The sequence below is a fragment of the Aspergillus sclerotioniger genome (assembly GCF_003184525.1).
Source record: "Aspergillus sclerotioniger CBS 115572 chromosome Unknown BO94scaffold_14, whole genome shotgun sequence".
NCBI lineage: Eukaryota > Fungi > Ascomycota > Eurotiomycetes > Eurotiales > Aspergillaceae > Aspergillus > Aspergillus sclerotioniger.
Window position 1 is genome coordinate 510685 of NW_020291004.1, and position 25008 is coordinate 535692.

Here is a 25008-nt window from a genome sequence, read left to right on the forward strand (position 1 = left end):
TCTGAACTCGTGGAGCCAGTCCCGAGTACCCGGGTTATCCACTTCCCCCACATCTGGAGGAAGATGCCGTGACGACAGGCAATTGAAGGCGAAGCCGGAGTGGGCGAGCGTTCATTGGGATGGAGGGAGGGAGGACGTTTGAGGATGAATAATCGGTCAGGTTGTACCCCCTATGCAACCTCAGCTCCGGAGTTGGGCCCAGGACTCCGGCCCCAATGCCGATTCTTGCCGCTGCGCCGACGATTTCCGCTCGTGGAGCTGACTGTCGCTAAAAAATGTAACTGCGTGCCTAATTTCCAGACATTTTATGGAGCATTTCTTGGAAGAGGCCGGGGGAGGGGCCGTAAAATTGGCATGGCATATAAGGTGGGCACGGTCTGCTGTCTGGGTTTCCAGGAAGACTTTGGGAAGAGATGAAGAAGCACCTTGGATTGGGAGAGAAACAAAAGATGGAACGAACTGGATCGACTGCAAAGAAGACGCCACCAATTGGCGGCGGGAGCAAAGCAGACAAACAGCGCGCAAGGTGTGACCGGGGATCAGGTGCCTTCCGTCACTTCCCTGCCAGTCAGTCATCGCTGCTTCCTCTCCTCGGCATCTTCGTGAACACATGCCTACGAGACTCTCTCCCTCCCCAGTTCCTATCATGCCTATCATGCCTGCAAGGTCGGTGGCCTGGTCGTGGACCCCCTCCCACTGAATGCTCGACGGCCTACATATTCCGATGACGAGTCTCGTATAGACCGAACTGTCCGCCGATATTAACCTCAGCCGACAATAGCCATGGACGGTTAAACCCAAGGAGGTTAGCTGGAGCTTAGCTTCTGAGGTGAGCAAGGATATCCTCGGTGTTCCTCCTTCGGTCTTCCGAGTTCCATGAAAGAGACGGCAGACAATTCATTATTATTCCATTAGGCTGAGTTAATTTAGCTGCAGGTACATCTTCGATAAGCACAGGAGACTGGCTTCCACGACCTGCCAACTCGGAGATATCCGACTGGAATGCCTTCCAACAATAGGGACAAAGCGGTACGGAGGTACGGCGTAAATATCTCATATCGTTGGTTTCTCGTGTCGAGCTCGCTCAGGGTCAATAACGTTAAAACATTGACACATCATTTCGCGATAGCATGTGAGACATGTGCCACCGACTCCCGATGCAACCATTCTATCAGGCCAGTGGGGACCGGCTAGCCTCGTCGACCACCGATGGTTGCCCTCATCAAACTTTACTACTAATGGACCATCTGAGAAAAGAGAAAAAAAAAAAAACAATGGCACCATCCACCGCCAAAGCGCAGTGTTGGTTACCCATTTTACTTTTTCCCCTCTCACCCGCCCTTTCTTCCGCTGCCGCCTGGAGACGGAATCCTGAAGCACAACAGAGAAACGGTATTGGGAGTGGTGGAACCAAGTTGCGCCTTGACTTTGGAGCCGGCGCTGCCAGCCGATGCGCCCCATTCCCAAATCGGCCTAACGGCCGTGAAGCCGAGGTTCAGGGTGTCCCTACTAACAATGCTTAAACGAGCGGAGTAATATTGTGCCCTGAACCTCGCCAAACTCAAGGGCCAGCAATTGTCGGCGCATGGGGATGCTTGAAGCTTGATATTCTCTTTCATGAACGGCGCTCGCTATCTTTCTATGGGCCGGGCTTGGCTATTTGAGGGTTTTCTGACTTGCCCCCAATGTATGGGCGCCCCAAGGGACCCTAAGCAACATCCACACCCGAGGACAAGCCTTGGTCAGACATCCCAGGCTCCACCGTGTGCTGGATCCACCACTGCTGCTGACCTTAACGCGGGTGCCTGTCGATTATGAGACGACCAGCCAATGTTGGATCAACTTTGCCTCCTCCGTCCCGAATGGTGAACTTATGATAAGGAATGATGTGATAAGAAGAAAAAAACGGTATGATCTGAGACCATTGTACGGACATACAGGGATGGAGTGGGCCAGGTGAAAGCTCCGCCAGGATCCTGATGGCTCGAATCAGTCCTGAGGATCCCCCACGGGCTGCTGCGGTGGAACAAACCTGGGCTCACTGGCACCACAAACGCTGGACCTGCATGAATTATGGTTTGCTGGCTTCGGTCCTAGACATGGATGCGGTAATACAACCATATATCCTTGCCAAAAGTCCAACAGAGTTGCCGTTGGTAGCCGCTGGGACCAGAATCGAGGTCGCATTGCAGGATGCCACCGGCTGGGAGTAGAAAAAGTTTTCATCGTGCAAGACCTTTTGAGAGAGCTTATAAGGTAATCGCTTATGTTCATTTGCCTATGGGGTGTCTAGAGGGAAATTTTGACTCTGTGATCTGCATCGTCGCTTTGACTCTCCCTCTCGCGGTTACCGTTTCCATTCAGTGTCCAACAGCTGTTCCGAGCAAATTTAGCTACGCGCTTATGTCTGACCATCAATGTGGAACGGATAAGAGGGGGGAAGAGTAAAACAGGGAGAAAAAAAATAAAAGACAGAAAAAAGACGAAAAAAAAAAGAAAAAAAAAAGGAAATCATGATCCCAAGGCTGAGTAGCCAAAGATACAGAGAGACTTACTGACCTGCTTATCCTGGACTTCCGCCCGATCCATATCTTCATGATAAGCAGCGAGCCGAGCAAATCAACGGACTTGAACGGCAGTTCCCAACTAATTTCCCACTTTCGACCGGCGTCAATTTCAACCCAACCCCCTCCTTGGAAAAAAAGCGGGATTTACTTACGATCCGGTTTACATCGGCGACTCGGAGAATATCATAGCTCATCCCAATCAGACCCCTCCCAGGAGTACTGGCCAGTATCGCGACCCATTGTTTCTATCTTTCTAGAAGACCTGCAGGGACATGGATTGGCCGGTCGCCCTGTTGCCGTCACTTAGCGTCTACCCCAGGTCAAGAACGGACTGGACGGACCCATAACCAATCTAACAAAGCCAATTTCGTCAATTCCCAGCTGGCGAGCATAATCCCCATTCCCAGGGTTGGTCGCCAACTGTTAAAAAGGCCTATGTCTCTCTCCACCTGCCCGCCCCCGATGGCCTACACGTAGTAACTTAACTCATTTCCCGCAATTCTACTCTCCCTTGCACCAGTTCGTTTGCCATCAATTGGCCCCAGTGGACATTGTTTGATGTCATGACTCGCACCATTGACGAGATCAAATACGAGGCCCCTTCATGGGAGCACAAAGGCCTAGACGTTGCCGACGACGGCAGACGACTAGCTTCCCATTCCGATGCTGCACGTCCCAAAGGTCGGATACGACGATCGATGACTGCCTGTCACACCTGTCGGAAGCTTAAAACTAGATGTGATCTGGACCCGCGCGGGCATGCCTGCCGTCGTTGTCTATCCTTAAGGTCAGAGACGATCCGTACCTGTTTACCCAAGCTCTGCTATTCTGGCATCCCATCAGAAAAGAAAAACAAAGAAAACCAAACGACATGAAATAGATTGGCTTCATATTCTGACATTATCCAATTTCTTTAGAATTGACTGCAAGCTGCCTGAAACGACCGACCGCTTCCAAGACAATGCTCCAATGTGGTCAGACGCAACCTCGGCAATTCCGTCCATCGAGGAGCGCCTCACCTCCCTTGAGAGATGCATGAGGGAGATGACGGGGATGATGCGACAGATGATGGACCACTCCCCAGGCCTGGCCCATGGCGCCATCCCGCACCTGACGACGAAGAACATACTCACCGACGAGACTGCCTCCATGGAGGAAAGCCCGTCGTCTCCCTTTCTTCCCAAGCCCGTTCGGCTGATCCAGGACCTCCAATCCGATTTTTTTGGAGAAGCAGAGAGTTCTCCTGTTGAATCTTCCCTCTCAGGGGATGGCGCTGCCAAGGGTGCTATCGACTCCAAATTATCCCTCAAACTATTGCAAATGTATGGTACCCGATCCACAAGAATTGAAGTAGCTACTGACACTTCGCGCAAAAAAGGTTTGTTGACCACTTCGGCGCTTGCGTCTCCATATATAACCTCTCCGATATTCACAACGACATGAAAGCTCCCGACTCTTTACTCTATAATACCGCCTGTCTGTTAGCTTCACGCTATGTCCCAGGGATACCAGGGTCTGTCGTACATACCATATACCTTCAAGTCCGCCAGGCAGTAGTCAATATCCTGTGGGAGAAGCCTCCTCTGAAGTACGAGACTCTTCAAGCCCTTGCGCTGCTTTGCCTGTGGCCAGCGACCGTACAGAAAGAACCCCCCATGGACAGCTGGCTGTTGAGTGGGATTTCGATCAACCATGCGATCATCTCCATTGATTTCCTAAATTATGCGCCCTCAGAAGTCATGGTGGATAACGAGACGGCGGCGCAGCTGCGGCTATGGAATACGTATTGCTTGACACAGCTACAGTGAGTTCTGTCGAGGCCCTCTAATCCCGATTACCGCTGATGATATATAGTTTTGCGGTCGGAAACGCGCGTCCGTTCCACATCCAGCAGAGATATCTTGACCACTGCCCGCGGATACTCGAGCACCCCGCAGCAACCCTGGACGATGCAAAGGTTGTGGCGGAAATCCAGCTGTATTTGATCACATTACGGCTACAGAGCAATAGCCATCGCATGCGGCTGGCCGACATCGACTATGAGGAAATCGAGCGATGGAAGACGGAGTGGGCTCATCTTTTCTGTAAGAGGTCCAACCTGGTTTACCCGATTGCAACTAACGAGGAAACAGCGGGCGAGAACTCAACCCTGGAGCTGAGTCTCTGGTTCTGCCAGATACTTCTGCACCGCACCGCAATGAGGTTTCAACCCAGGTCCGAAAGACTTGCCTCTGAAGTTCTCCAAACCTCCCGTCTCATCATGTCACGATTCCTCCAAATCCGGTACTCTATCGCATTGAGCCTCGTCGACCAAGTTTACTTCATCGTCGGCTACGCTGCCCTGAACCTCTGCGATTTCAACCTCATGGACCCGCTCATTGAGCAGGTTCAAATGTTTCTGCTACATCTTTCCCCCAACGAAGACCACATCGCGTACCGGTTTTCCTGCATGATCGCCGAGTTCAAGCGGCGGTGCGCTGGCGCAGAATGCAATGACCCGTCCACTGTCAAAGGGTCTCCGTTGTCTACCTACGGCGATAATCGGAAGATGAGCATGGGGCAAGCACCGTACATGCCACCCATGATGGATGGTATGATCGAGGGGTACGGATTCGAGCAACTGATGCCGGAAGTCATGCCGAGTTCCTTCCCTGATGGGGTGCTCAATGCGATGCCTGTGACAGGGCTAGCAGCGTATCGGTCATCGACGCTGTAGCGACTGGGGTGGGGGACTAGATGACTAGATACTGAGACTACTGCAACCATTCGGCCATAAGCTGGATTGAGCATGATGACGTGTAATGAATATAGGCCGGGCTAATATGATCACGATCCACCGATCAGGTTGCCTATCTCACTAAGTGGCCAACCAAGGGTCCGTGCCACCCTATCACGTAAGCGGCTCCTTCACTGTATCTATCTACAGCTGCGAAGCATGTACCTACTAAATCCAGTACTACTATAGTAGTGGTTAGCGTGTTGACCACCCCCGGCACTTTCCAACTTTCACATGCTGAAAACCTGAACTAGGCGCTCCGTCCTCCGACCCCCATCGTACTGAAGGAACCCACCGGCCCTGCACAGGACTCCGTCCCAGTCTCCACTCCAAACAATCACCGCCAGTTTGTAATCGGTAACACCCCCGACGCTCGTGCCTTGGCCATCACCACTGCCACCACTACCACTGCCACCACCACCTCTTACCACCCTCGGACCGTTCCGCGGTGTGCGTGGGAAGAGGGGAAGAGCGACAGGGATTAATTAGTTGGCTGTTGCCTCCGAGGAAAACAAAACAAGCACAGCACAAGCACCACTTTCGATCGACGATCATCATCTCCGGATAGCGGGTAGTTATTACTATGGTTGTAATATTAGGGGGTGGTTTGCGAAACGGTTAATATTTACCGACCGGATTCTACCGAACCGAACCGGGGGGTTCCGGTATAGGTTGGTTGTGGAGATGTGGTGGGTGGGTTTGTGGGTGGTGGGTGATGGAGATCAGCAGAGGTAGGTAGTATCTACTAGGTATACAAGAGACGTAGAGAGACGGGTTATTGTTTAAGATAATTTATCGTACGAAAGGAAGAAATAAAGAAACATGGGATGGCTTTTTGGGGGGTGCGGTTGGCTTTGGAGGGCTTGGGTTTGTTGGTGGGTAGGTACTAGGTAGATACTTGTACCTATATTTCCGGACTAAGTTACTCCGTACAAAGGCTTTCCACACACCCATTAGTGAGCGTTATGTACTCATGCTACATACATACCTATCTACTATTCAAACTTTGGGTAATATAGTATTAATTATTTGAAGTGAAACATCCACCATAGTAGTCTATCCCTTTAGTATTAGCGATCTGGATCTATTGTCTCATATCCAAAGTATGAATGAGTCACATTGCACGTACCCAAACCATCATCCATCCATCTAGATATACCGTCCTATATACTTACCTACTAACCCCACCTATATTCAAAAAAACCCTCCTCTATGGACTATATATATTCTAACCAATCCCACAATATCCATTACACATCGAATCCATCAGCGTGGGGGAGGAATAAGGTAATAGAAACTCCCGGTTCCCAAATCACGTCATGAGACATAGGATCTGAGCAAGGACCCTTTACAACCAATCATATCGTTAGCAACTCGGGTCATGGACATAATATAATATATATAATGTAGGGGTTAAGTTTGGATAGTACTCACAAAATACAGCTCAGGAGTAGAGGTACACCTGCTTGTTTGAGTATGGATGTTGCGGAACCTATGTCATAGAAGAGAAAAAAGTGAGAACGAAGTGTGGGGGGAGGAGAAGGTTTTTGAGGCGTGGCAGGTAAACTCACTGCAGAATGAAGTCCCATTGAACTTGTCCATGGGATAGAGAATCCTTGGTAATCCGTCTTTCATGGGAACGGGGACCGAGCCGTTCGAGCTGACGGTTAGGTTGGTGCAGGTGTATATCTCAGTGAGCTTTTGGCCGGCCGTGTAGCCTGTTCCTGGGAGGGAGAGGGTGTAGGAGGCTCCTGAGGCGCCGAGGTTGGAGAGGACGGTGATGGTTTGGGTGCCGTTGTAGCCTTTGCGCATGGCGAGGGTCGACGTGTCTTGGTAGATTGGGTAGTTCTGGGATTGGGGAGTTAGGTATGCTGGGAATGGATGGGTTGATGAAGGGGGAAAGGGAAGGTGTACCTTGTAGGTGAGGTAGCCGGAGTCTTGGCTGATGGCGTGGGAGCGGATCTTGTTGGATGTTGCGATGTGAGTGTAGAGAGGGCTGGTGGTCGAGTAGCCGGAGAGCCATGTTGCTTCGCGGTTATAAGGGTCGTTGCCGCCGCTGTAGTGTTGTTCTTGCCCGGCGTAGATGATGGGAATCCCGTCGGCTAGGATGGTGAAGGTGGCGACGTTTTTGGCGAGTGACATATCGCTTGTGTAACTGCTGGGGTGAGTTCTCGTGCTGGGAACGATAGGAAGATGGAAGCTTACTTGGCAAAACGAGGGTTGTCGTGGTTCTCGATAAAGGTTCCCAGGAGGGTGGAGTCGTTGCACTCGGATTTTACGGTGTTGATCATGTTGTAGAGGTCACTTATGCTGCCAGAGCTGTTTTTGAAGGCTCGGAGGAGTGGGTAGTACCTGGAATTGTTGGTTCATCACATCTAGAGAGATATTGGGGAAGGCTTACATGGGATAGTTGAGAAGCCCGTCGAGGTAGTTCTGATAAGGGCAAGTGTATGCTGGGTCTCCATCAAAGACTTCCCCGACACAGTATACTCCTGCGGCTTTGTTATAGTCGGGCCAGAAATCTTTCTGAACGTGCTTGACTGTGTCTATGCGGAGGCCGTCGACTTGATGTCTGTTAGCCCCGCGCGTAGTGGTAATGAATAGACCGTGGATAAAGAACAATACATACCGGAGTAGTTCGAGACAAGGGAACCGACCCAGTCATACCACATAGTCTTCACTTCAGGGCGCGTCGTGTTCAAATCTGGCAAGGAAACAGTGTTATCACCCAGCCAGCAGTCTTCGACGTTTGTCTGATTGTTGTAGTCGGAAATAAAGCACAGGCGATGGAAGTAGTCCTGCCCATTGAACGGATTGAACACACTGTAGTCCACGGAGCTGGCTGTGCCGTTGTGGCCCTATTCTGCTGTTAATGGAAAATCGTGTGTCTATTCGAAGCCCTATACATACCATGTGGTTGGCAACCACATCAACCATGAGGTACATGTCTCGTGCGTGGAGAGCCGAGGCCAGTGCCTTGAGATCGCTCTCAGTGCCATAATGGGAATTGATGGCATATCTGCGCACATGGTGAGCTGGGCAGTATTGAGGGTATTGTAGGTAGCAACTCACGCATCCTGCTGCCAGTATCCGTGGTAGGCCTCTCCGTAGCCAGTTTCCTGAGGAATCTGGCCGGTTACTGGGGTAATCCAGATAGCTGTAAACCCCATGCCTTGGATGTAGTCCAGCTGGTGGCTGTTAGGTCATGCATCCACGCAGTAGCGCTGCAGCAATAGATCGACGAACCTGATTAATGATGCCCTGCCATGTTCCTCCGCAGTATTGCTAATTCCGTCAGCACTTCGGTCGAGCGTTCTTGGCCATGCATGACTAACTCGGGCACTGGTATCACAGGATGCACTGGTAGAATTGTCCGTCCGGGCAAACCGGTCGGTGAGCAGGAAGTAGATGGATTGCGAGCGCCATTCGGCGGGCGTGGCTGCCAGAGCTGCAGCCACAAGGGCAAAGAGGACCAGAATGATCTTCATTGGTCCTGGTTGAGCCTTCAAGGTCATAGGTCTGAAGGAAACAACGCCATTCTATCCGCGAGATGACGGAATTTATAGCTAGAGTGTGGTCGAGAGCAGGTCAGCGTTCGCCGAGTTCAGCACGACCAACAGGACAATGTGATTTGTCACTTATCTCGGGATGGCTGTTCGATGGGTTCGATCTCCAGTGCTCTATTCTTAGCTATCGATCGCCTGCAAATTCCCGACCCCGAGGGAATTCTAGACCGCTGGTTGGATGGGTGCCCAACCGCCAGCTGGAAGGAGATGGATGGAAGTCTTCCAGTTCCATCATGAACCGGACCGACGAGGAGGCGGACAAAGCCATTGGACCCTGGCGATCACGGGCCCATACTGCCAGCTGACAGTCTCAGGCTGACAGGCCACCCACTGGCCACTTCACCCTCGGGGCCCCGTCGCCGCCTTGGCAGTTGTACCACCATCGAGGCCACGATGAGACATCGGAGGCCAAGTGTGAGACATCGGCCGGCGTCGTCGTATCCGGTTACTGAAAATAGCCACGCAAGATGACCTAGGCTGGCGGTGAAGTGGATAAAAGCTGATAGGAAACTTAATTCTACACAGAAAGCTATCTTGCTGAGAATGATTCGCATATTGCATGTGGTTCATGCGCAATCGGCCCGTGGCTGACACCACCTACCATTCCAACACCCAGTTCTTCGCCCATGCTCCACCTGCCGTCAGGTTCTGCAGGCCTCCAACAAACAGGACTTGTGATGTTGCGTTATATTTGACCGATCCTGCCGACACCCTCTGCCCATTCAGAGTTACCGCAGAGGGCTCCTGGCTCACGCCAAGCACTGTCACATTTGCAAGCGGATTGCGCTCTTGCCATCTCCCCCGTGCTGATGACCGCAGGCTCGACTGTGATACTGTGAAATCGACATGAAGCGTGGCATTCGGGCTGATGCTCTCCCCATCATCAAGGTAGAGTTGCCCCGACGCGGTTCCATTACTTCCCAGTGCGGTCAGCAAAGCCCATGGAGTTTTCCGGGCCTCACGCGTAGTCAATGCCGGTTCCTGCATCGGCAGGATGCTGCCGCCCCGTACATACACCGGAATATGGCCCAGTGGCGCCGCAATGGTCGTGTTAACCCCGGGCTTGGCATCAACTGCAGTTTGTGTGTACCAATCATACCATACTTCACCATGTCCGACCCCTGGAAATACACCCTTGACAGTACTAGCCAGAGGCTCGAGGACCGGGATCACCATGATGGAAGGGCCGAGTAGGAATTGAGTCTCAATAGAAGCTAGGGTGGGATCGTTGGGGAACTCCCAAGCAAGCGCACGCATGACGGTAGATCCAGTGCTGTGGGCTAGGTCAAGCAACGTATAGATATATGGCAGTATAGCGTAACGTATCCGCATCGCAGTTTTACTTGCGTCAATAACAGAGGCCCACCGATAAGGCTCCTGTGGGATGGTAGAGAGCTCATTGTGGTTGCGGTAGAATGGGAAGAATGCCGACAGTTGCATCCAGCGATTGCAGAGCTCCTCATCACTGTTTCCGGTGAATCCGCAGGTGTCGGCACCAATCATCGGAATGCCGAACAGTTGGAACTGGAGAGCTTGCGAGATGGAGTAGTACATGGACCACCACTTGGAATAGTTGTCGCCGCCCCAGTGGCCCGCCCATTTCCCCGAGCCAGCAAAAGTTGAGCGGCCAATGATGAATGGCCGCCGCTTGTGCGACCAGACTTCGAGCAAAGCTTGGTAGGTAGCGTTTAGCCCCTGGTGGCCAAAAGTGCTGTGCACATCATAGTCCTCGACGCCATCGACATGGGTCGCATTTGGTGAGACCGCATGGACGCTAAGGTCATGGCCTTCCTGATCATGATTGATCACATAGGGCGGATGCTCCACATTACGGACACCAGGCGTCGGCGTCGTCCGCAGGTATGATACCGAAGTTGATGTGGTTATCGCGGTTGCCGCGGCCTGACTAGCAGCGCCTGCCGAGGCGGACGCTGCCTCGGTACTATTGGTAATATTGAAAGCCTCCGGGTAATCATATATGATATCGCCCGGTTCACCTGGCAGCAGAAACGGTGGGTGGGCGGGATTCAGAGTCAGGTTCCCGCTCCCGCAGCTTCCTACACAGAAGGAGGATACTTCAGACATGTCATACCACACCCCATCGAACGCCACTTTCTTTGACCAGATGACGAGCTCATTCGTCCAATACTCGACCGCCTTAGGATGATGCCAATCAGGGAAGACGGTGTATCCAGGCCAGACAGCCCCAATGTAGAGGCTCCCATCGGGGTTTTTGAGGAAAACGTCATCCGCAGCGCCTCGGTCATAAGTAGGGTATCTGTATGCTGCGTAAGCACTTGAAGAACATGCACGAGGGTTCAAAGCAAGCTTACGCATCAGACGCATTTTCCGGATTGGGAATGTAGAGCGCCGAGTCGACGATGGGCACATAGTAACGTCCGCTATCATGTAGATCGCTCAGAAACTCCTCGCCTTCGCTGTAGGAAAATCGATTCGGATCGTTCTCAAAATTGCGATACCCATTCATATAGTCAATGTCAGTCCTAGAGGAGCTGTCAGTACGACATTCAGGCCCGGTAAGATACACAATACGCACCAGATGTATTCCAAGGGAATCTCAAACTTCTCAAAGTTAGCGACAACGTCGGCGAGTTCGGACCAGTTGTTGTAGCCCCAACGGCATTGGTGAAATCCAAGAGTACTGTATTGCTGCATGGCCGGTAGTCCCACAGTGCTGGTCAGATATTGTCTGGTGACATCGGCCTGAGTTGGGCCCGAGTAAAAGGTCAGATCAACCCCTCCACCTAGGGTCCGCCATATCAATTTCTGGGACCGGAGGAGTATCTCCAAACCATGGGCATTCCTTAGAAATACACCGTGGGAAGCGGAAACATATTCTTGCGATGCATCAGCCTCGCTGCTCTTGACCGGAATATAAGTCCCATTCTGCCCATCCGCCTTGTAATATCTCGTATCCAGATAGAATGGGTGTTGACCGTAGATGTTACTAAAGAAAGTAAATGTCAGCGGTGAGATGAGAGACGAGCAATGAGAACCTACCTGTCAAGAGGGGTTCCATCATCCGAGGCATATATGGTGAGGTTGGAATTCCTATGGAGACGAAGCTGTGTGATGTGCTCTCCCAGGCCATACAAGTTGTATTCATCAGGCAGGGTTGTCACGAACTCGATGAATTGATCTTCATATACTAACACGGTTCCTTCTGTGTCAAAGAGCACATCACCCGTAGCCTTCCGGACCACCTTAAAGTTGAAGGAAGGTTCGTTTGACCACGATACGAGAAAGTCACTCTGTGAGACAGATGCATTCGAGGAAGCCTTGGGTCTAGGCACCAGTGTCTCCGAAAGAAGGTACCATGAAGCGTTAGAGGCATCGACGTAGGTGGGAAGAATCTGTATATTCAACCGATCGGAGTCCTGGTACTCCACAGACAAGGCTAATGAGTCAACATCCGTGCCGTAGGCGTTGCATGGCTTGCCAGCGAGCTGTAAGCTGGCAGAGAATCCTCGAAGATTATGCTGCACGTTTGAAGCTTTGTAACCTGGACAGGCTGACTGAGCGTCGACAGCCTGGGGATCGTCGATATTGGCGATCAACTGCGCACCGACATCTGCAGAAGCAGGAATGGTAAACTGCGGACGTGAAGCGGTTGAACTGGATATGACTGACTGGCTCGCTCCGTAAGCCAAGGGTATAACCCATGCGCTGGCCAGGAGACCCGTCAAGTTGACCATGGCTAGCTCGGAGAGGCCAGAGGCGCGGTCGCGTTATTTGATGGGCAATGGTGTAGCGAACATACAAGTCCTGATCAAGGGACGCCCATTGGGGTTTATATAGTTGTTTCTTGGTTCATGGACGACGATGATATCACTTGCGTCCAGACATAATGTTGTGCAACTGTGCCTGAAGAACAACACATCATTGCTCCGGTGAATTCCCGGCGTGGAAAGGGCGAAATGGTTTGCAATTTTGTGGGTTGCGGAGAATCGATGGAGCTAGTGACGGGATTGAGTTTAGCAAGACCGAAGAAGAGGATAAAATGGGGAGATGATACAGCTAAGGACCTACTTGATTGAAGATGTTGAGGACCATGCGGTACTAACCTTGTGCAGGCGAGACCATGGAGAACCGGAGAAGCATCCACCTCAGTTGGCGGGGAGCCTGGGGATTCGATCGCTTCGCCGCGTCGGGGAAACCGGAGTGGATACACCCGGAACAGTATTGATGCCTGAAGAGCCTGGCACCCAGGCGATCAGCTGATGGGCGCTCGCTGATTGGCCCGACGCCCGATAATTCACCGAGAACCCCTCAGTTCGGCCATCGGCTTTGACGATTCCTGTGCTCCATACCACCACCACGCCCACTCCGGGTTGTTGGCACCTTCCCCAGAATGCTGCCGGTGAAGAAACCCCTAATTATACCACAGTCAACACACTCTTGTCTATGCTTGAATCTAAGTGGCACTCAATTCTGATCCAAAGCCATGAGAAGCGACATCGGAACTAGGCCTCAAAGGCGGGGACGAATGAACATGGGTCCTTCGAGGCTTCGAAAGCTGAAAGACCCCTACTACTAGGGTCCCCTAGATGCGAGGCATTTAATGGCTCTGATAATCTCAGTCTCTCATCTCTCGGCTTCCCGAGTGGCATGCTGTCCAACAGTGCAACGTCAAAGCTTTCTCGGACCGTCATAAGCATAATTCCCATTGTCAGCGAGTCTCAAAACCTGTCAGCTTCTGGCACATGAAAATACCAGGACAATATTGTGTGCAGGGGTGTCGAGTCTCCGAAAATAGCGCAAGGATACCATGGTCGAATGATCCTTCAGACCGACGCAACGCTCATCGTACACTTTCATCACCCGTACACGAGTTCCTGGATGGATCGGATCGTCTGCCGGTTAGGAAGAGACATTACCACTTAGGATGGATCTATGAGTCGCTGCTAGGCCTCCAGCCTATGCTTCTCTACCAGCTCAGAAACACGGCCTCTCCCTCGGCTGGGTATACTTACCCGCGTCATGGCTCGGGTGGAGGATCCACTTCCTGGGTCAGGAAGGACTAAAGGACTTACTAGTCCGTAGCTCCAGATGGTTGATACCTACCTGCTCTGGCTCGAACAACGGGCCGAAATTAACAGGCCAGTCGTAGTAAGTTGTTGGGGTGGCCCGCGGGGTCCGGGTAGCCTGGAGTTGCCGACTTTCTCTCTGTGTCGCTTCCCCGCTGCGATTCCCCAGATTTCTTTTCTCTGCTTTCCCCTCCTTCAGCAATCGCATGATCCTGGGTGACTACGCACCTTGTGGCCTTGATGACCACCGAATCTTGCCCCGCAAGTATCTCTCTCATCTGAATACAATGAAGTCTCCAGAGTCTCGCACTACTGCCGCTGCTACTGTTGACTTTTGACGGGAGTCATTCTTGCCTCCGCATACAAATGGACTCACATCCTTCCCCCACCAAGCAGAAAGCCCCCAAACAAGCCTGTGACAATTGTCGCCGCCGGAAGATCAAATGTTCCCGAGAACTTCCCTGCGACAAGTGTCGCCGTCTTCTTCTCTCCTGCTCCTACAGTGATGTGCTCCGGCGCAAAGGCCCCAAGTTTCGCACGCTATATCCTCTTGCGCCTATCCATCCGCTGGTATCACGTCAACAGAACCAATACTACCAAAATCCGCCACAAAATCCCCTCAATAAACAATGGCCCGCAGACGGAGTGGGGTACCCGTTGAGCTCTCCGACATCACCCCCTTTCACGGTGGCAGATGCCCAATACTTACCCCATGACGTTCCTGAGGCATTCGCACAGCTCCCTCCGCCAGAGCTAGTCTCGTCCCCGGACTCGACCAACTCATTATCGGATTCTGGCATGGCAATAGTGCGACCTTATGCACGACGCCTGTCTCCACCGGTGCTGCTAGCTCATGTGAACGTTTACTTGAAGTATCTGTTCCCCATCATGCCAGTAGTGCGGAAGGAGGAGCTGCAACAAGACTGCCATCAACCTGACCGATTATCGCCTCAACGGTATGCGTTCTTGGTCGCTCTATGCGCAGCTACGCACATTCAGCTCAAGCTAGATGGCACAGCGTCTGTACCCGATCCTTCACACCTTCAACCCGGCATCGACGGGCATTCCTGGATGTCCGGGGAGGACTTGTTGGCGGAAGCGGTACGCGCAAGGAAGGATTGCGACCCAGTAGATGGAATGAACATAGAAAGCCTGCTCACATCATTCTTTCTGTTCGCTTCTTATGGTAACCTTGACAGACAGGACCATGCATGGTTCTATCTTTGTCAGGCGACTTCCATGGTCTTTACACTGGCACTACACCGGGAATCCAGTTATGTGGAACTGAGTGTCGAAGAAGCAGAGGAGCGACGAAGGGTATTCTGGCTACTTTTTGTCACTGAAAGGTAAGCGAATACCAAGCACTTCCTGTTCAACCCAATCTAATATGACTCAGAGGCTATGCACTCCAACAAGCGAAGCCGGTCATGCTGCGCAACTCCATCCGAAAGCCGCAAGTCCTTTGCTCCGAGGATCCTATTCTAGCATACGGCTTCATCAACCTCATCAGTATTTTCGAGAAACTGACAGTCAACTTGTACGACTGGGTGTCTGCAGGGGGTATGGATGGCTCTCCTGAGATGCCACCTACGTCTGCAATTCAGTCCAGTCTTTCTAATGCGATCTCGGTGGAAGGAGTCTCTGAAATCCAAAAGGTCGACATTCTCATCACCCAGCAATGGCTACAGACCATAATGTGGAAACTCTCCATGACTCGCGTCACTCAGCCTGGTTCTCGCGATGAGGCAGTCCTTCCCTTTCATCTCCCTGTGTTAGTCGGCAAAGCCGTTATGAATGTCATTGGTGCTGCATCCCAGGGAGCTGTTGATGCTCACGGGATTGGAATGGTCAGTATCTTACCTCCCTGAAATGTTCGCGATTCCCACTCGCTGACTGTCACCCAACAGGAACAGAAGCTGTTCGATCTAGGCTCGTCAGTTGCAGACGTCTCCCGATCGCTTAATGCCAAAGCCGCGCACCGTCTTACGGAGGTAGCCATTGATCCCCGCGAACTCCTGTGGGGAATCCTTAGTACGCTATCGCGCATCCGTGGCTCTCAGTCGTACCTCTTTCCCACATTGTTGGAACGATGTAAAGGCGCCCTAGATTTCACCAGTCCAACATCAATGAGCAACTTCCTCCCACTGCCACCTTCTAGTGCTTCATGGGGAGGCGAAAGCGGACTGGCCGTGATATCCTTACCGGAGAATCCGGATCTCCATGAACAGGAGACCGAGGTGGGAGAGCCCTTGCCACAGCTTTTGCCACCCTCGCAAGTGCAATTCCCGGATGGTAGTCTTTTGAACTAGGGGAGACTTTTTGAGACGATGATGCTGGCATGTACGTGTTGATTTTGTTATGATTTGTTTGTTTATGATACCAAATATCTCGCCTAAGGATATAGCGATGTCACGGATGAGCTGTCTGTATATAGGTGATGAAGCCATGCATGTGATTATTAACCGACTATGCAGATAGCCTTGATTTATAATATGAGCGTATCTCGTATTCTACCGAGTGATTTCCAGTGTATAGAACCATACAAGATACATAGCCTTCCATCCTCCACTCCAAATTCATGGGAATAGTGACATGACAACCAAAACATTTCATTCAGTCTAACTGTGCTATACAACGAACAGAACCGGGCCCTCAAGGTAAATGTACAAGTGATATGGAAGAAAACCCAAGACTATGTACCTGTATCGCACAAGTTTGATATCATCCCAAGCTAAACAAATCAAGTTTCATGATCTATGCGCCGTAAAAATTATAAACGTGGCTAGTTGTGGACAGGTCAGGGCCTGTCCCAATCAGAGTCGACAAGGTAGATGAGGGGGTAATATAGAGTGTAGTGAGTGATGATGATGAGGTGGATATAAGAAGCGGGGGTTGCCATCTTGGCGACGGCGACGGGCAGTCTAGCCTGAGCGCCAGATCACCTCCAGGACCTGATCGCCCTTCTCCGGATCCCGATGAACGTACCATTGACGGACTCGGTCTTCGTCCGTGATGGCGTCCTCATGCAGGTAGCTGATCTTTCCCTCGTCCTTGACCCGGAGAGGGCCGAGCTCATGCAGATACGACTCAAAGACGGCTCCGTTGTGGCTGTCCCACGTGAGCTCCATGGATCGGTCGCCCGGCTTCTTCTCCGTGCTGTACTTGACCACCGAGAAGCCGTTGGTCAGGATCCACCCATCCCCAAAGTGCCACTGGCGCAAGAGACAAGAATCGCCGCAGACATTGCTGACGAGGCTCGCCTTGGCCATGTCGGCGTGGAACCACGACTTCCAGTGATGCACCGATAGCGGAGGGGGTCGTTCCGCCTCGAAGAAGCCAGACACATCGCCCATCATATCGAGCTGGTGCAGGCGGTGATCGATGGTTAAGCGTACGCTGGTGTACTGATAGATGCAGAGAGAGATCCTACGATCGCCAGTGACATCCATCCTCTGACAGTCGTTGAAAATCTCAGGCCGGCTCAATTCTTGAATTAGAGGTCGAGTCAGGAAGACGCCAGCGCCTCCGAATCCCATCAACCCGAATACTCCCACCTGAGGTATGCTTTCTGACAGCCCACCGACATACATTGGCTTCGTATCATCGTACTCGCTGAGCCCCTTCAGTAACTCCGGCATCGATAGGAAAAAGGTATCATCATCCATGACACAAGACCACCTCGTCTCGGGCCGCATATTTTTGGCCAGGTGAGGCACCAGCGAAAAGTATCGACGCTGGTACTCTTCACTCGACTCCTCGATTGAAAGGTTGATTCCAAGCGTATTCGCCTTCAGCAAGACCTCGTGCGCTCTCTCATCGGGCTCAATCAGGGCGAATATATGAGCATTGTTATGGCTGGCCCAGTGTGAAAACGCGTCCAACGAGTCGTTCAGTCGTTCTAACGTTGTAGCGACACCGAAATCAATGTGGGACGCATCCGCACGTTTGGGAGGCGGAGGAACCTGGACCGACACCTGCTGTGGTATTAAACAATCATCGTGGAGTGGCTCTTCGGACAGGCGATGTTGATCGACTTGGGACTTTGGTGGAAACAAGGGAACTTGGAGGCGTTGTGACAGCGGCAAGACATTGGTGGGGGATTGAACGGCGACAACTTCGCGTCGCACATACTGGGAAAGTTTCTGAATGTCGAGGCGATGGAGGGCCTCAAAGTCCGGTTGGCAGTCGACATCCGAGGTAAGGGTGATGTTGGAGACGGTTTGAGTGGTGACGCGGGGGGGTTCAGCTTGAGGCCATAGGAAAATTGTGAAGCTGGTCACCAGACAGCCGACGAAGACGAAGCGCAGCAGCTTTCTCTTCCCCATTGAGGATCGGGGCTTCTCGGTCTTGGCGCCCATTGGGTTATTTTGTCTCTTCGAACGGTCCTCTTCGGGTGGATCGAGTACGACGATAATCTGGGATGTCGTACTAGCAGGGCAAGACCATCTCGAACACTCCGGCAGAGGAACGAAAAGGTGGGCACCGGGGAGAAGTGACACTCGGACGATGCGCAAGGAAGGACGGGGAGAAGGAGGATTGGCGGCAAAGGGGGCGTGGAGGGGAACCCCAAGGAATGAAATAATGAACAGCAGAAGATCTCTGGACCCCAAAGGATGGAGGAAGGAACGGGGAAGGGAATGACGAAGGCCAGGGCAGAGGAACAAGCGACAGCGTCAATCGCGCGGGTTGAAAAGGAAGGTTGATAGCCGATCAACGGGGCTCTGGACACCACGGCGACAGAAAACAAGCACTGGCACGGCTTGAAAATGGTCGGATCTGACCTGGGACGACGCGAATCATGAGCCAGCGGAGAATGGCGACCAGCCAGTGCAGCCAGGGATCGGCCATGCCCTTGGAGCCATGGATGGAGCCCGATCCAGTCGCGGTCGCGAATGAGAACCGGTCTGGCCATCAGGGCACACCTGCTGGCTGGGGCAGCCACTGTATCCACCAGGGGCTGATCGGCCATTCAGACCTGCCCAGGAGATTTTAGTCCGATGGCTTTCTCTCCAAGTCTCCAGCGTGGGAGGTGACAGTCTCCCCAGGGTTGCGTTAGGGGTCCTGGCTCCCCCATCGGTCGCTCGGTCGCATTCTCGGTTTTCCCCCTATCAGGTACCCCCCCAAGTGAACCATCTCGGCAGATTTCCAGGGACGAGGCCACCAGGGTAACACCAATCCATCCTTGACGTACCATCGTGCCATCCGCGGAACAACCACATCCAAGCCAGCTGGTACAACCGCCCGTTGACGCGCATTCCGCTTGGTGTGAACGGTCCCAACGGGCGGCGGGGCCACGGCTGGATGACGACGGCTGCAGGCGAGGCGCTTGGCTGTGCGTCTCATGATAGATAACCAAGGACGAGTACTATTCCTACATGGTGGTCTTGGCCCAGTGGCGTGTCCGCCTCTTAGATAAGTCCTACATAACTAACCATAAACCACTATCTAGTCTGCTAGCGGGTGTGCATTGGGGGTTCCCGTCGAGAAAGAGGGATGGCATCCCTCTCTATCCAACCTGCCAGTTACTCTTCTGTCCAGAGCGACATCTCGACTTTGGTATCCCTCCAATTCTGACCACGCGTCGACTCCATCAGGGCAATATAATCTTCCTCTGCGAGCCACTGGCAGTCGTTTTCTTTTTCCGGTGTCAGTGGTGTATCACTATCTACTCCTTAGACCGGCTTATGTGATCGTTTTAATTTCCCACAGCCAATCACGGCGGAGCGCTTGGTACTCGGCATCGCTTTTCGTCGGACCTGTTCGCGAGAGACAATAATATCCCTTGGATCGCATGCTGATAATTATAGACATCATCCATGTCTAATAATGCTCGACTCGCACAGAGACATGGCTTGCATCACGAGCCGAATCTGTTCACATACAGATGAAACCATGTACGGATTCCAGTAGGCAGATACATCCTACATCCTACCCATCCATGCTTCTAGTCCGGGTTCCACCACTCCCCATCCAGAAGACACCGACCAGTAGGGTCTCTGTGGGCTTCATATCAATTGTCTTGTGCCGTCCGACTCGGTGCAATCTACGGAGTACCCCTGCATCACCTCAGGCGTTTTCCGGATATAAATAACTAGCCAAAGAACTGCCGTGGTGCGATAAGGTAAGGGGTATAGAATGTAAGCAAAACAATCCAACAGTCTACCTAGGACGCACACTGGCTGTTGCAATCCATGGCCCCATTGAATAATCACGGTCCCTCACTGTCGAGAGGTGCGTAGTATCACAACAATATGACAGTTGGAAATGGAAGCAAGTCACATGGCTTCCCCGGGGGCTACGGGGAGCGCTGCGACCACTGACGCAGAATTCCCCAATGGGGAAATATCTCGATCCCGCACACATGGCCTCCAGCTCGGACTGGCCACCTGGATGATCAACCTCGGTCAATCCATACTTTCCGATTTCCTCACCCTTCGTTGGATGAGATCTCTTGTCTAATTCGTTAATAATTCCCATCTCACCGCCGAGCCCTCCCCGGGCCACTCATCCCGCCCCTCCTGCCAATTGACACCTCCGCCATGGCTGCGCAGTCACTCAGCTCGTTGCTGCAACGGGCATCCATTGACGACCACGAGGAAGTTCTACAGTCCTCCAACGCTGCGTTGGCCAAGTCCAAGTCCGACCTCCATGCCCAGCACGCCAAGGCAGTCGCCTTGTTGAAACTAGATCGCTACGATGACTGCCTGCGAGTGTTCGAAGAGGCCGGTGATGGTTTGAAGAAGAGAGCGGCGCTGGAATATGCTTACGCACTGTACAAATGTGGTCAGCTGGAGCCGGCGATTGAAGTGGTATCACGCTTGGCTGGCGAGAGAGGTGCACTTCATTTGGAAGCTCAAGCCGTATGTCGTTACTTCCCTCATACCCCACTTCTGGAGATCTGTCGCCATTGCCTGTCCGCACAATCTGACATATATTGCCTTGAAGAGCTACCGCTCAGAGAAGTTCCGTCGCGCGGCCGAGATCTACGAAGAATTGTCGAAAGGCGAGACGTCCTTGTACAATGAAGAGAACGATTTGCGCATCAACTCGTGGGCCACGGATGCACAGCTGCAATGGAAGGGATACCCCGAGTTCGTACGCCACAGCAGGCCGACACGGGATGATCTGGAGGCGTTCGAGACAGTCTACAATGCAGCTTGTTTGAGTATTGCAAAGGGGGAGTTCCAACAAGGAGAAGTGCTTCTGAAGCGGGCAAAAGGTTCGTGTGGTCAGCTCTAGAGGGCACACGCGATCGGCCGCTAATCAACTTTGTACAGAGCTCTGCCGGACATCGGAGGACCTTACACCCGAAGACAGGGCTGCGGAGCTGCTCCCAATCGCTGTGCAGCAGTTGTACGTTTTGCTTCGTCAGGGCAAGTCGGAAGAGGCTCAATCTGTTCTGGAGGAGATTTCCGTTGGAGAGTACGGTTGTCGCAGTACCCTGGCCTTGACGTCGAAAGCTCACATAGCCAATAGTATCCCCGAGCTCTCAACGAGAAAGATCGCGCAAACCAACATTACCCTTGCTCGTGGCACCACCACCAACCCCTTCGCTCTATACAAGGCCCTCCACGAAACCCCCGATTCTGCTGACAGCGACAAGCTCTTCGAGTACCAAGATAATATCGCGACAGGGAACACACACTCGGCAGATCTTCTCGTCCACAAATACGATGGCATCATCCGTTCCACATCGAAGGCACTCGCTCAAGCTGCCTACCCCTCGACGGAACCTCGGGTCAACCTGCTATCTGTATACAACGCTGCGGCTCATGCGCACGGGGAAACGGGCACGAAGGCCCTGAAGCCGATATTGGCCGCGCTCGAAAAACGGCCCAAGGACCTTGGTCTAACCCTCACGGCCGTTCAGCTCTATGTGAGTGCCGGCAACACGACGTCCGCGATCACCACGCTGGAGCGAACCGTCCAACTGCTCGATGAATCCATCTCCGAACAAGACAAGGAAGTCCGTTTCAACCCCGGCCTGCTAAGCATTCTGGTTTCTCTTTACAAGCTTGAAGGCCGTAAAGTCCAGATTAGAGGCGAACTCGCCAAGGCTGCGACGTACTGGCAGAGCCAGGCTGAACCCCCAGCCTCGTTGCTCCGCGCCGCGGCGGCTTCCTTGTTGCATTCATCCGATCGCTCGGACCTGGTGACAGCCGGCGACCTCTTCAAGTCCCTCTACCAGAACGACACGAATGACCGGTATGCCGTAGCCGGCTACGTCGCCTCGCAAGCGACGCTCGACTATTCCAAGGTCCAAGCACAGGTGGACAGTCTCCCGACCGTCGCGGACCTAATCTCTGGCGTCAACGTTGCCTCTCTCGAATCTGCCGGCATCTCCCCATCCTCCTCTGCCAACGCTGCCGCTGCCGCGGCCATGGCCGGTGCTCGGAAGCGACCTGCCAACAAAGATAACCGCGTAACCAAGCGCATCAGACAGTCACGTCTGCCCAAGGACTACGATCCCAGCAAGACTGCCGACCCAGAACGCTGGCTCCCGCTTCGCGACCGCTCCAGCTACCGCCCAAGGGCCGGAAGGGCAAGCAGCGCGCTGCGGAGCGGACACAGGGTGGTGTCGTGCACGAGAAGGCTGAGGAGTCGGCCGCTGCGCCCACAAGTCAGCAGCAGAAGCCTCAAGGCGGGGGGCCAGCTCGAAGAAAAAGAAGAAGGGCAAGCGGTAGATGCGCACCCCTATCATAGAATCTATAGCTGCTACCTTCTCCCGTTCATGAGACACGTCTTGCATTTGCTAGCAGGATATACCACAGGAAGTTTGTTGTTGCACAAAGCATGTAGAAATTAGATTCGAATGTCGGGCTAATCTGATGAGATGAATGAACGGCCTCTCCATCGAGAAACAATCTGAGCCATGCATAATAAATGATACATGAGACTGTCCTCACCCAACTCATCCTGTCCTGTCCTCTCCTATAACCTCATGAAAATATGGCAATGAAGCCCAATCAACTCCTCCCCCGTACCTCCCTAGACACCTATTCTCTTCAAGCAACCTCCCGAGTGATTCAACCCAACGGAGTCCGAATAGTGCCACACTGCCGATCATACTGTTCAAAGATCATCTGAAACAGTTTCAAATCCTGCATCGCATCTCTAGCCGTCGTCCTCGCCGCCACCACCCCATTCCCATCGCCTGTCAAATACGCATGCAAGGTCTTCAACTCCTCCACATAACTCTCCTCCCATTCACTCACCGTCTCCGTCCTCTTCATCTCCCCATTCTCATCCGCCGTCTCAACCACAACCTTCACTCCCTGCTTCTGACCATACGGCAACCCATAATGCACACTCACCGTCTTCGTATCCCCATAGATAGCCAGATGGGCATCGCACCTCGGCACCGCATCCGTCCCCGTCTCATACATCAACGTGAACGGATGTGCACCTCTCCCACCACTATAGTAATGAAACACAGCCGAGTAGTACGGTTCATTCACTGAAATGCTCGACACAGCATCTGGGTAACCCAATGTATCCCGCATCAGCCCAAGATCATGACATCCCAATGAGGCGAGGAACTCGCATAGCGCGATACGCTCTTTGGTTAGATCTTGGCCATGGAAGACTTCATCGAGAAGAGAATGAAGCAGTTGGGGCCGGGTAGGCTCTTTATTCTCCTTATTCGTCTGGTGATAGTGGTAATGGTGACCATTCACTTCACTCCAGACTTTCTTCCTGGGTGCAGTAGCCGTATGTGCGGTGCTGGGACCCGCGATATTCCTACACCGAGCGTAGTAGATCCGATCCAGACTGGCCACTTCGCGGAGAAAGACGGATTGGATGCTGGGTGCGTAGCGACGAGCACAAGCCACGAAGACTTTGGCTCCATTGGGGGAACGTTTCTCGGCCTCGAGGATGCGTTTTGCGCTGGGGATGCTCAGGCTCAGTGGGGTTTCGACCATGACGTGTTTGCCGGCGGCGAGGGCAGCAGTGGTGTAGGTCTCGTGGTATTCGTTGGGCATGAAGTTGAGGACTAGGGTGATGGTTGGGTCGGTGAGGATGCTGTCGGGGGTGAGGGATTTGGTTATGGGGGTGTCGTGGTCATGGCCGTTGAGTTTGGTGGTGGTGTTGGTCTCGTTGCAGACGCTGTTGGTTTTGATGTATTCGTAGGACTCGGGCTGTTTGGTTCCATCGTAGATGGCTTTCACTTGGAAGAAGGTCGGGAGGGCACGTAGGGCTGGAAGGTAGATGGTTTGGATGGCTTTGGCGCCTTCGTCTGCGGTGAGGATTCCCACCCGGAGGAGGGTTTGGGGTTGAGTTTGGGTCATAGTTTTGGTTTGGGTTCTGTTGGGGGTTCTTTTCTGGGTGGTGAGGATGAGTTTGTTTGGTTGGGAGGATGAGAATGATGGACATACTTGATGGTAGTGGTAGATGATTGATGGACTCAATCGGCTGGGGGGAAGAAGGAGAATAGGCTCTGGAGATCGAGCGGAGGTGAAGAAAAGAACATCGTCCGGGGTATTCGAGGAATAAAGTGACGGTTCTGGAAGGGGTTAGTTAGCAACGAGGCAGTTGGCATGGATGCATGTGCAAGGGGTAACAATACCGACTGCGTGACCGGGTTGGAAACCACGCTACTATGACAGAGGTCGTCACAAATGTGTTAACTACCGGCGGGAAGTGAGTTCAAAAGTGACGAGAAGCTGAACAAAGGGTGCTTCTCAAGGTGAGTGCTGTGCAGTTTGGTGTTGTAGGGGTTGTCTTTGTGATGGTTGTCATGGGTGTTTTGAAGCTTCTCTGCAATTCTGGCTGGCATGCATGACATCAGTGGCTTTGGTAGGATTTTACCTTTCGTTGCAACTCTGCCTGTTTTTTTTTTTTATGCTTATCTCTACGGAGTGCTCTAGAAGCTTTCCAAGGTGATTCCTGAAGTAAACTAGCCTACTAGGACCCTGTCGATCCTGACTGTGCCAGATGGTCAGCTTGTCTAGCTGGAGATGGCCTGCATGATCCGTGCATCGTGTTTGCGTCCCACAGACGATGACTGATCCAAGGGCCCCCCTCCGATTCGGCAGACCCTCCAAGGTCCA

At 52.7% G+C, this 25008-nt stretch overlaps 9 protein-coding genes across 9 annotated transcripts; 4 read left to right on the forward strand and 5 right to left on the reverse strand.

Annotated features, from left to right (window-relative positions):
- BO94DRAFT_70020 (uncharacterized protein) lies at positions 1 to 855 on the reverse strand. Its single transcript, XM_025617606.1, has one exon. It carries the CDS (start codon positions 655 to 657, stop codon positions 181 to 183), a length of 477 nt encoding a protein of 158 aa, XP_025467408.1. The 5' UTR covers positions 658 to 855; the 3' UTR covers positions 1 to 180.
- An 89-nt stretch (positions 856 to 944) lies between these two features.
- BO94DRAFT_70327 (uncharacterized protein) lies at positions 945 to 1756 on the forward strand. Its single transcript, XM_025617611.1, has 2 exons — positions 945 to 1037; positions 1130 to 1756. The coding sequence occupies exon 2, from the start codon at positions 1140 to 1142 to the stop codon at positions 1521 to 1523; it is 384 nt and encodes a 127-aa protein (XP_025467409.1). The 5' UTR covers positions 945 to 1037; positions 1130 to 1139; the 3' UTR covers positions 1524 to 1756.
- Positions 1757 to 3002: 1246 nt separating this feature from the next.
- On the forward strand, positions 3003 to 5446 carry BO94DRAFT_70214 (uncharacterized protein). Its single transcript, XM_025617609.1, has 5 exons — positions 3003 to 3354; positions 3485 to 3889; positions 3946 to 4371; positions 4422 to 4651; positions 4700 to 5446. Exons 1-5 carry the CDS (start codon positions 3131 to 3133, stop codon positions 5281 to 5283), a joined length of 1869 nt encoding a protein of 622 aa, XP_025467410.1. The 5' UTR covers positions 3003 to 3130; the 3' UTR covers positions 5284 to 5446.
- Positions 5447 to 6773: 1327 nt separating this feature from the next.
- BO94DRAFT_556693 (alpha-amylase) lies at positions 6774 to 8831 on the reverse strand (the record flags this gene model as incomplete). Its single annotated transcript, XM_025613883.1, has 10 exons — positions 6774 to 6835; positions 6915 to 7191; positions 7258 to 7498; positions 7549 to 7695; positions 7745 to 7907; positions 7973 to 8201; positions 8254 to 8362; positions 8416 to 8531; positions 8590 to 8628; positions 8679 to 8831. 10 exons carry the CDS (start codon positions 8829 to 8831, stop codon positions 6774 to 6776), a joined length of 1536 nt encoding a protein of 511 aa, XP_025467411.1.
- A 207-nt stretch (positions 8832 to 9038) lies between these two features.
- BO94DRAFT_70310 (glycoside hydrolase family 31 protein) lies at positions 9039 to 12781 on the reverse strand. The gene is made up of 4 exons (XM_025617610.1): positions 11931 to 12781; positions 11467 to 11877; positions 11243 to 11413; positions 9039 to 11187 (listed from the first exon to the last, which is right to left on the reverse strand). The coding sequence occupies exons 1-4, from the start codon at positions 12623 to 12625 to the stop codon at positions 9507 to 9509; spliced, it is 2958 nt and encodes a 985-aa protein (XP_025467412.1). The 5' UTR covers positions 12626 to 12781; the 3' UTR covers positions 9039 to 9506.
- Positions 12782 to 14323: 1542 nt separating this feature from the next.
- On the forward strand, positions 14324 to 16266 carry BO94DRAFT_466162 (putative C6 transcription factor (AmyR); the record flags this gene model as incomplete). Its single annotated transcript, XM_025608149.1, has 3 exons — positions 14324 to 15303; positions 15354 to 15804; positions 15865 to 16266. 3 exons carry the CDS (start codon positions 14324 to 14326, stop codon positions 16264 to 16266), a joined length of 1833 nt encoding a protein of 610 aa, XP_025467413.1.
- A 265-nt stretch (positions 16267 to 16531) lies between these two features.
- BO94DRAFT_70809 (glycosyltransferase family 31 protein) lies at positions 16532 to 18621 on the reverse strand. The gene has a single exon (XM_025617612.1). The coding sequence runs from the start codon at positions 18313 to 18315 to the stop codon at positions 16879 to 16881; it is 1437 nt and encodes a 478-aa protein (XP_025467414.1). The 5' UTR covers positions 18316 to 18621; the 3' UTR covers positions 16532 to 16878.
- Positions 18622 to 20255: 1634 nt separating this feature from the next.
- Positions 20256 to 22756, forward strand: BO94DRAFT_566063 (signal recognition particle subunit SRP72; the record flags this gene model as incomplete). Its single annotated transcript, XM_025614537.1, has 5 exons — positions 20256 to 20817; positions 20903 to 21176; positions 21235 to 21379; positions 21434 to 22637; positions 22694 to 22756. Exons 1-5 carry the CDS (start codon positions 20497 to 20499, stop codon positions 22754 to 22756), a joined length of 2007 nt encoding a protein of 668 aa, XP_025467415.1. The 5' UTR covers positions 20256 to 20496.
- Positions 22727 to 24722, reverse strand: BO94DRAFT_535315 (Gfo/Idh/MocA family oxidoreductase). The gene is made up of 3 exons (XM_025611755.1): positions 24525 to 24722; positions 24334 to 24461; positions 22727 to 24279 (listed from the first exon to the last, which is right to left on the reverse strand). The coding sequence occupies exon 3, from the start codon at positions 24244 to 24246 to the stop codon at positions 22984 to 22986; it is 1263 nt and encodes a 420-aa protein (XP_025467416.1). The 5' UTR covers positions 24247 to 24279; positions 24334 to 24461; positions 24525 to 24722; the 3' UTR covers positions 22727 to 22983.
- Positions 24723 to 25008: the final 286 nt, after the last annotated feature.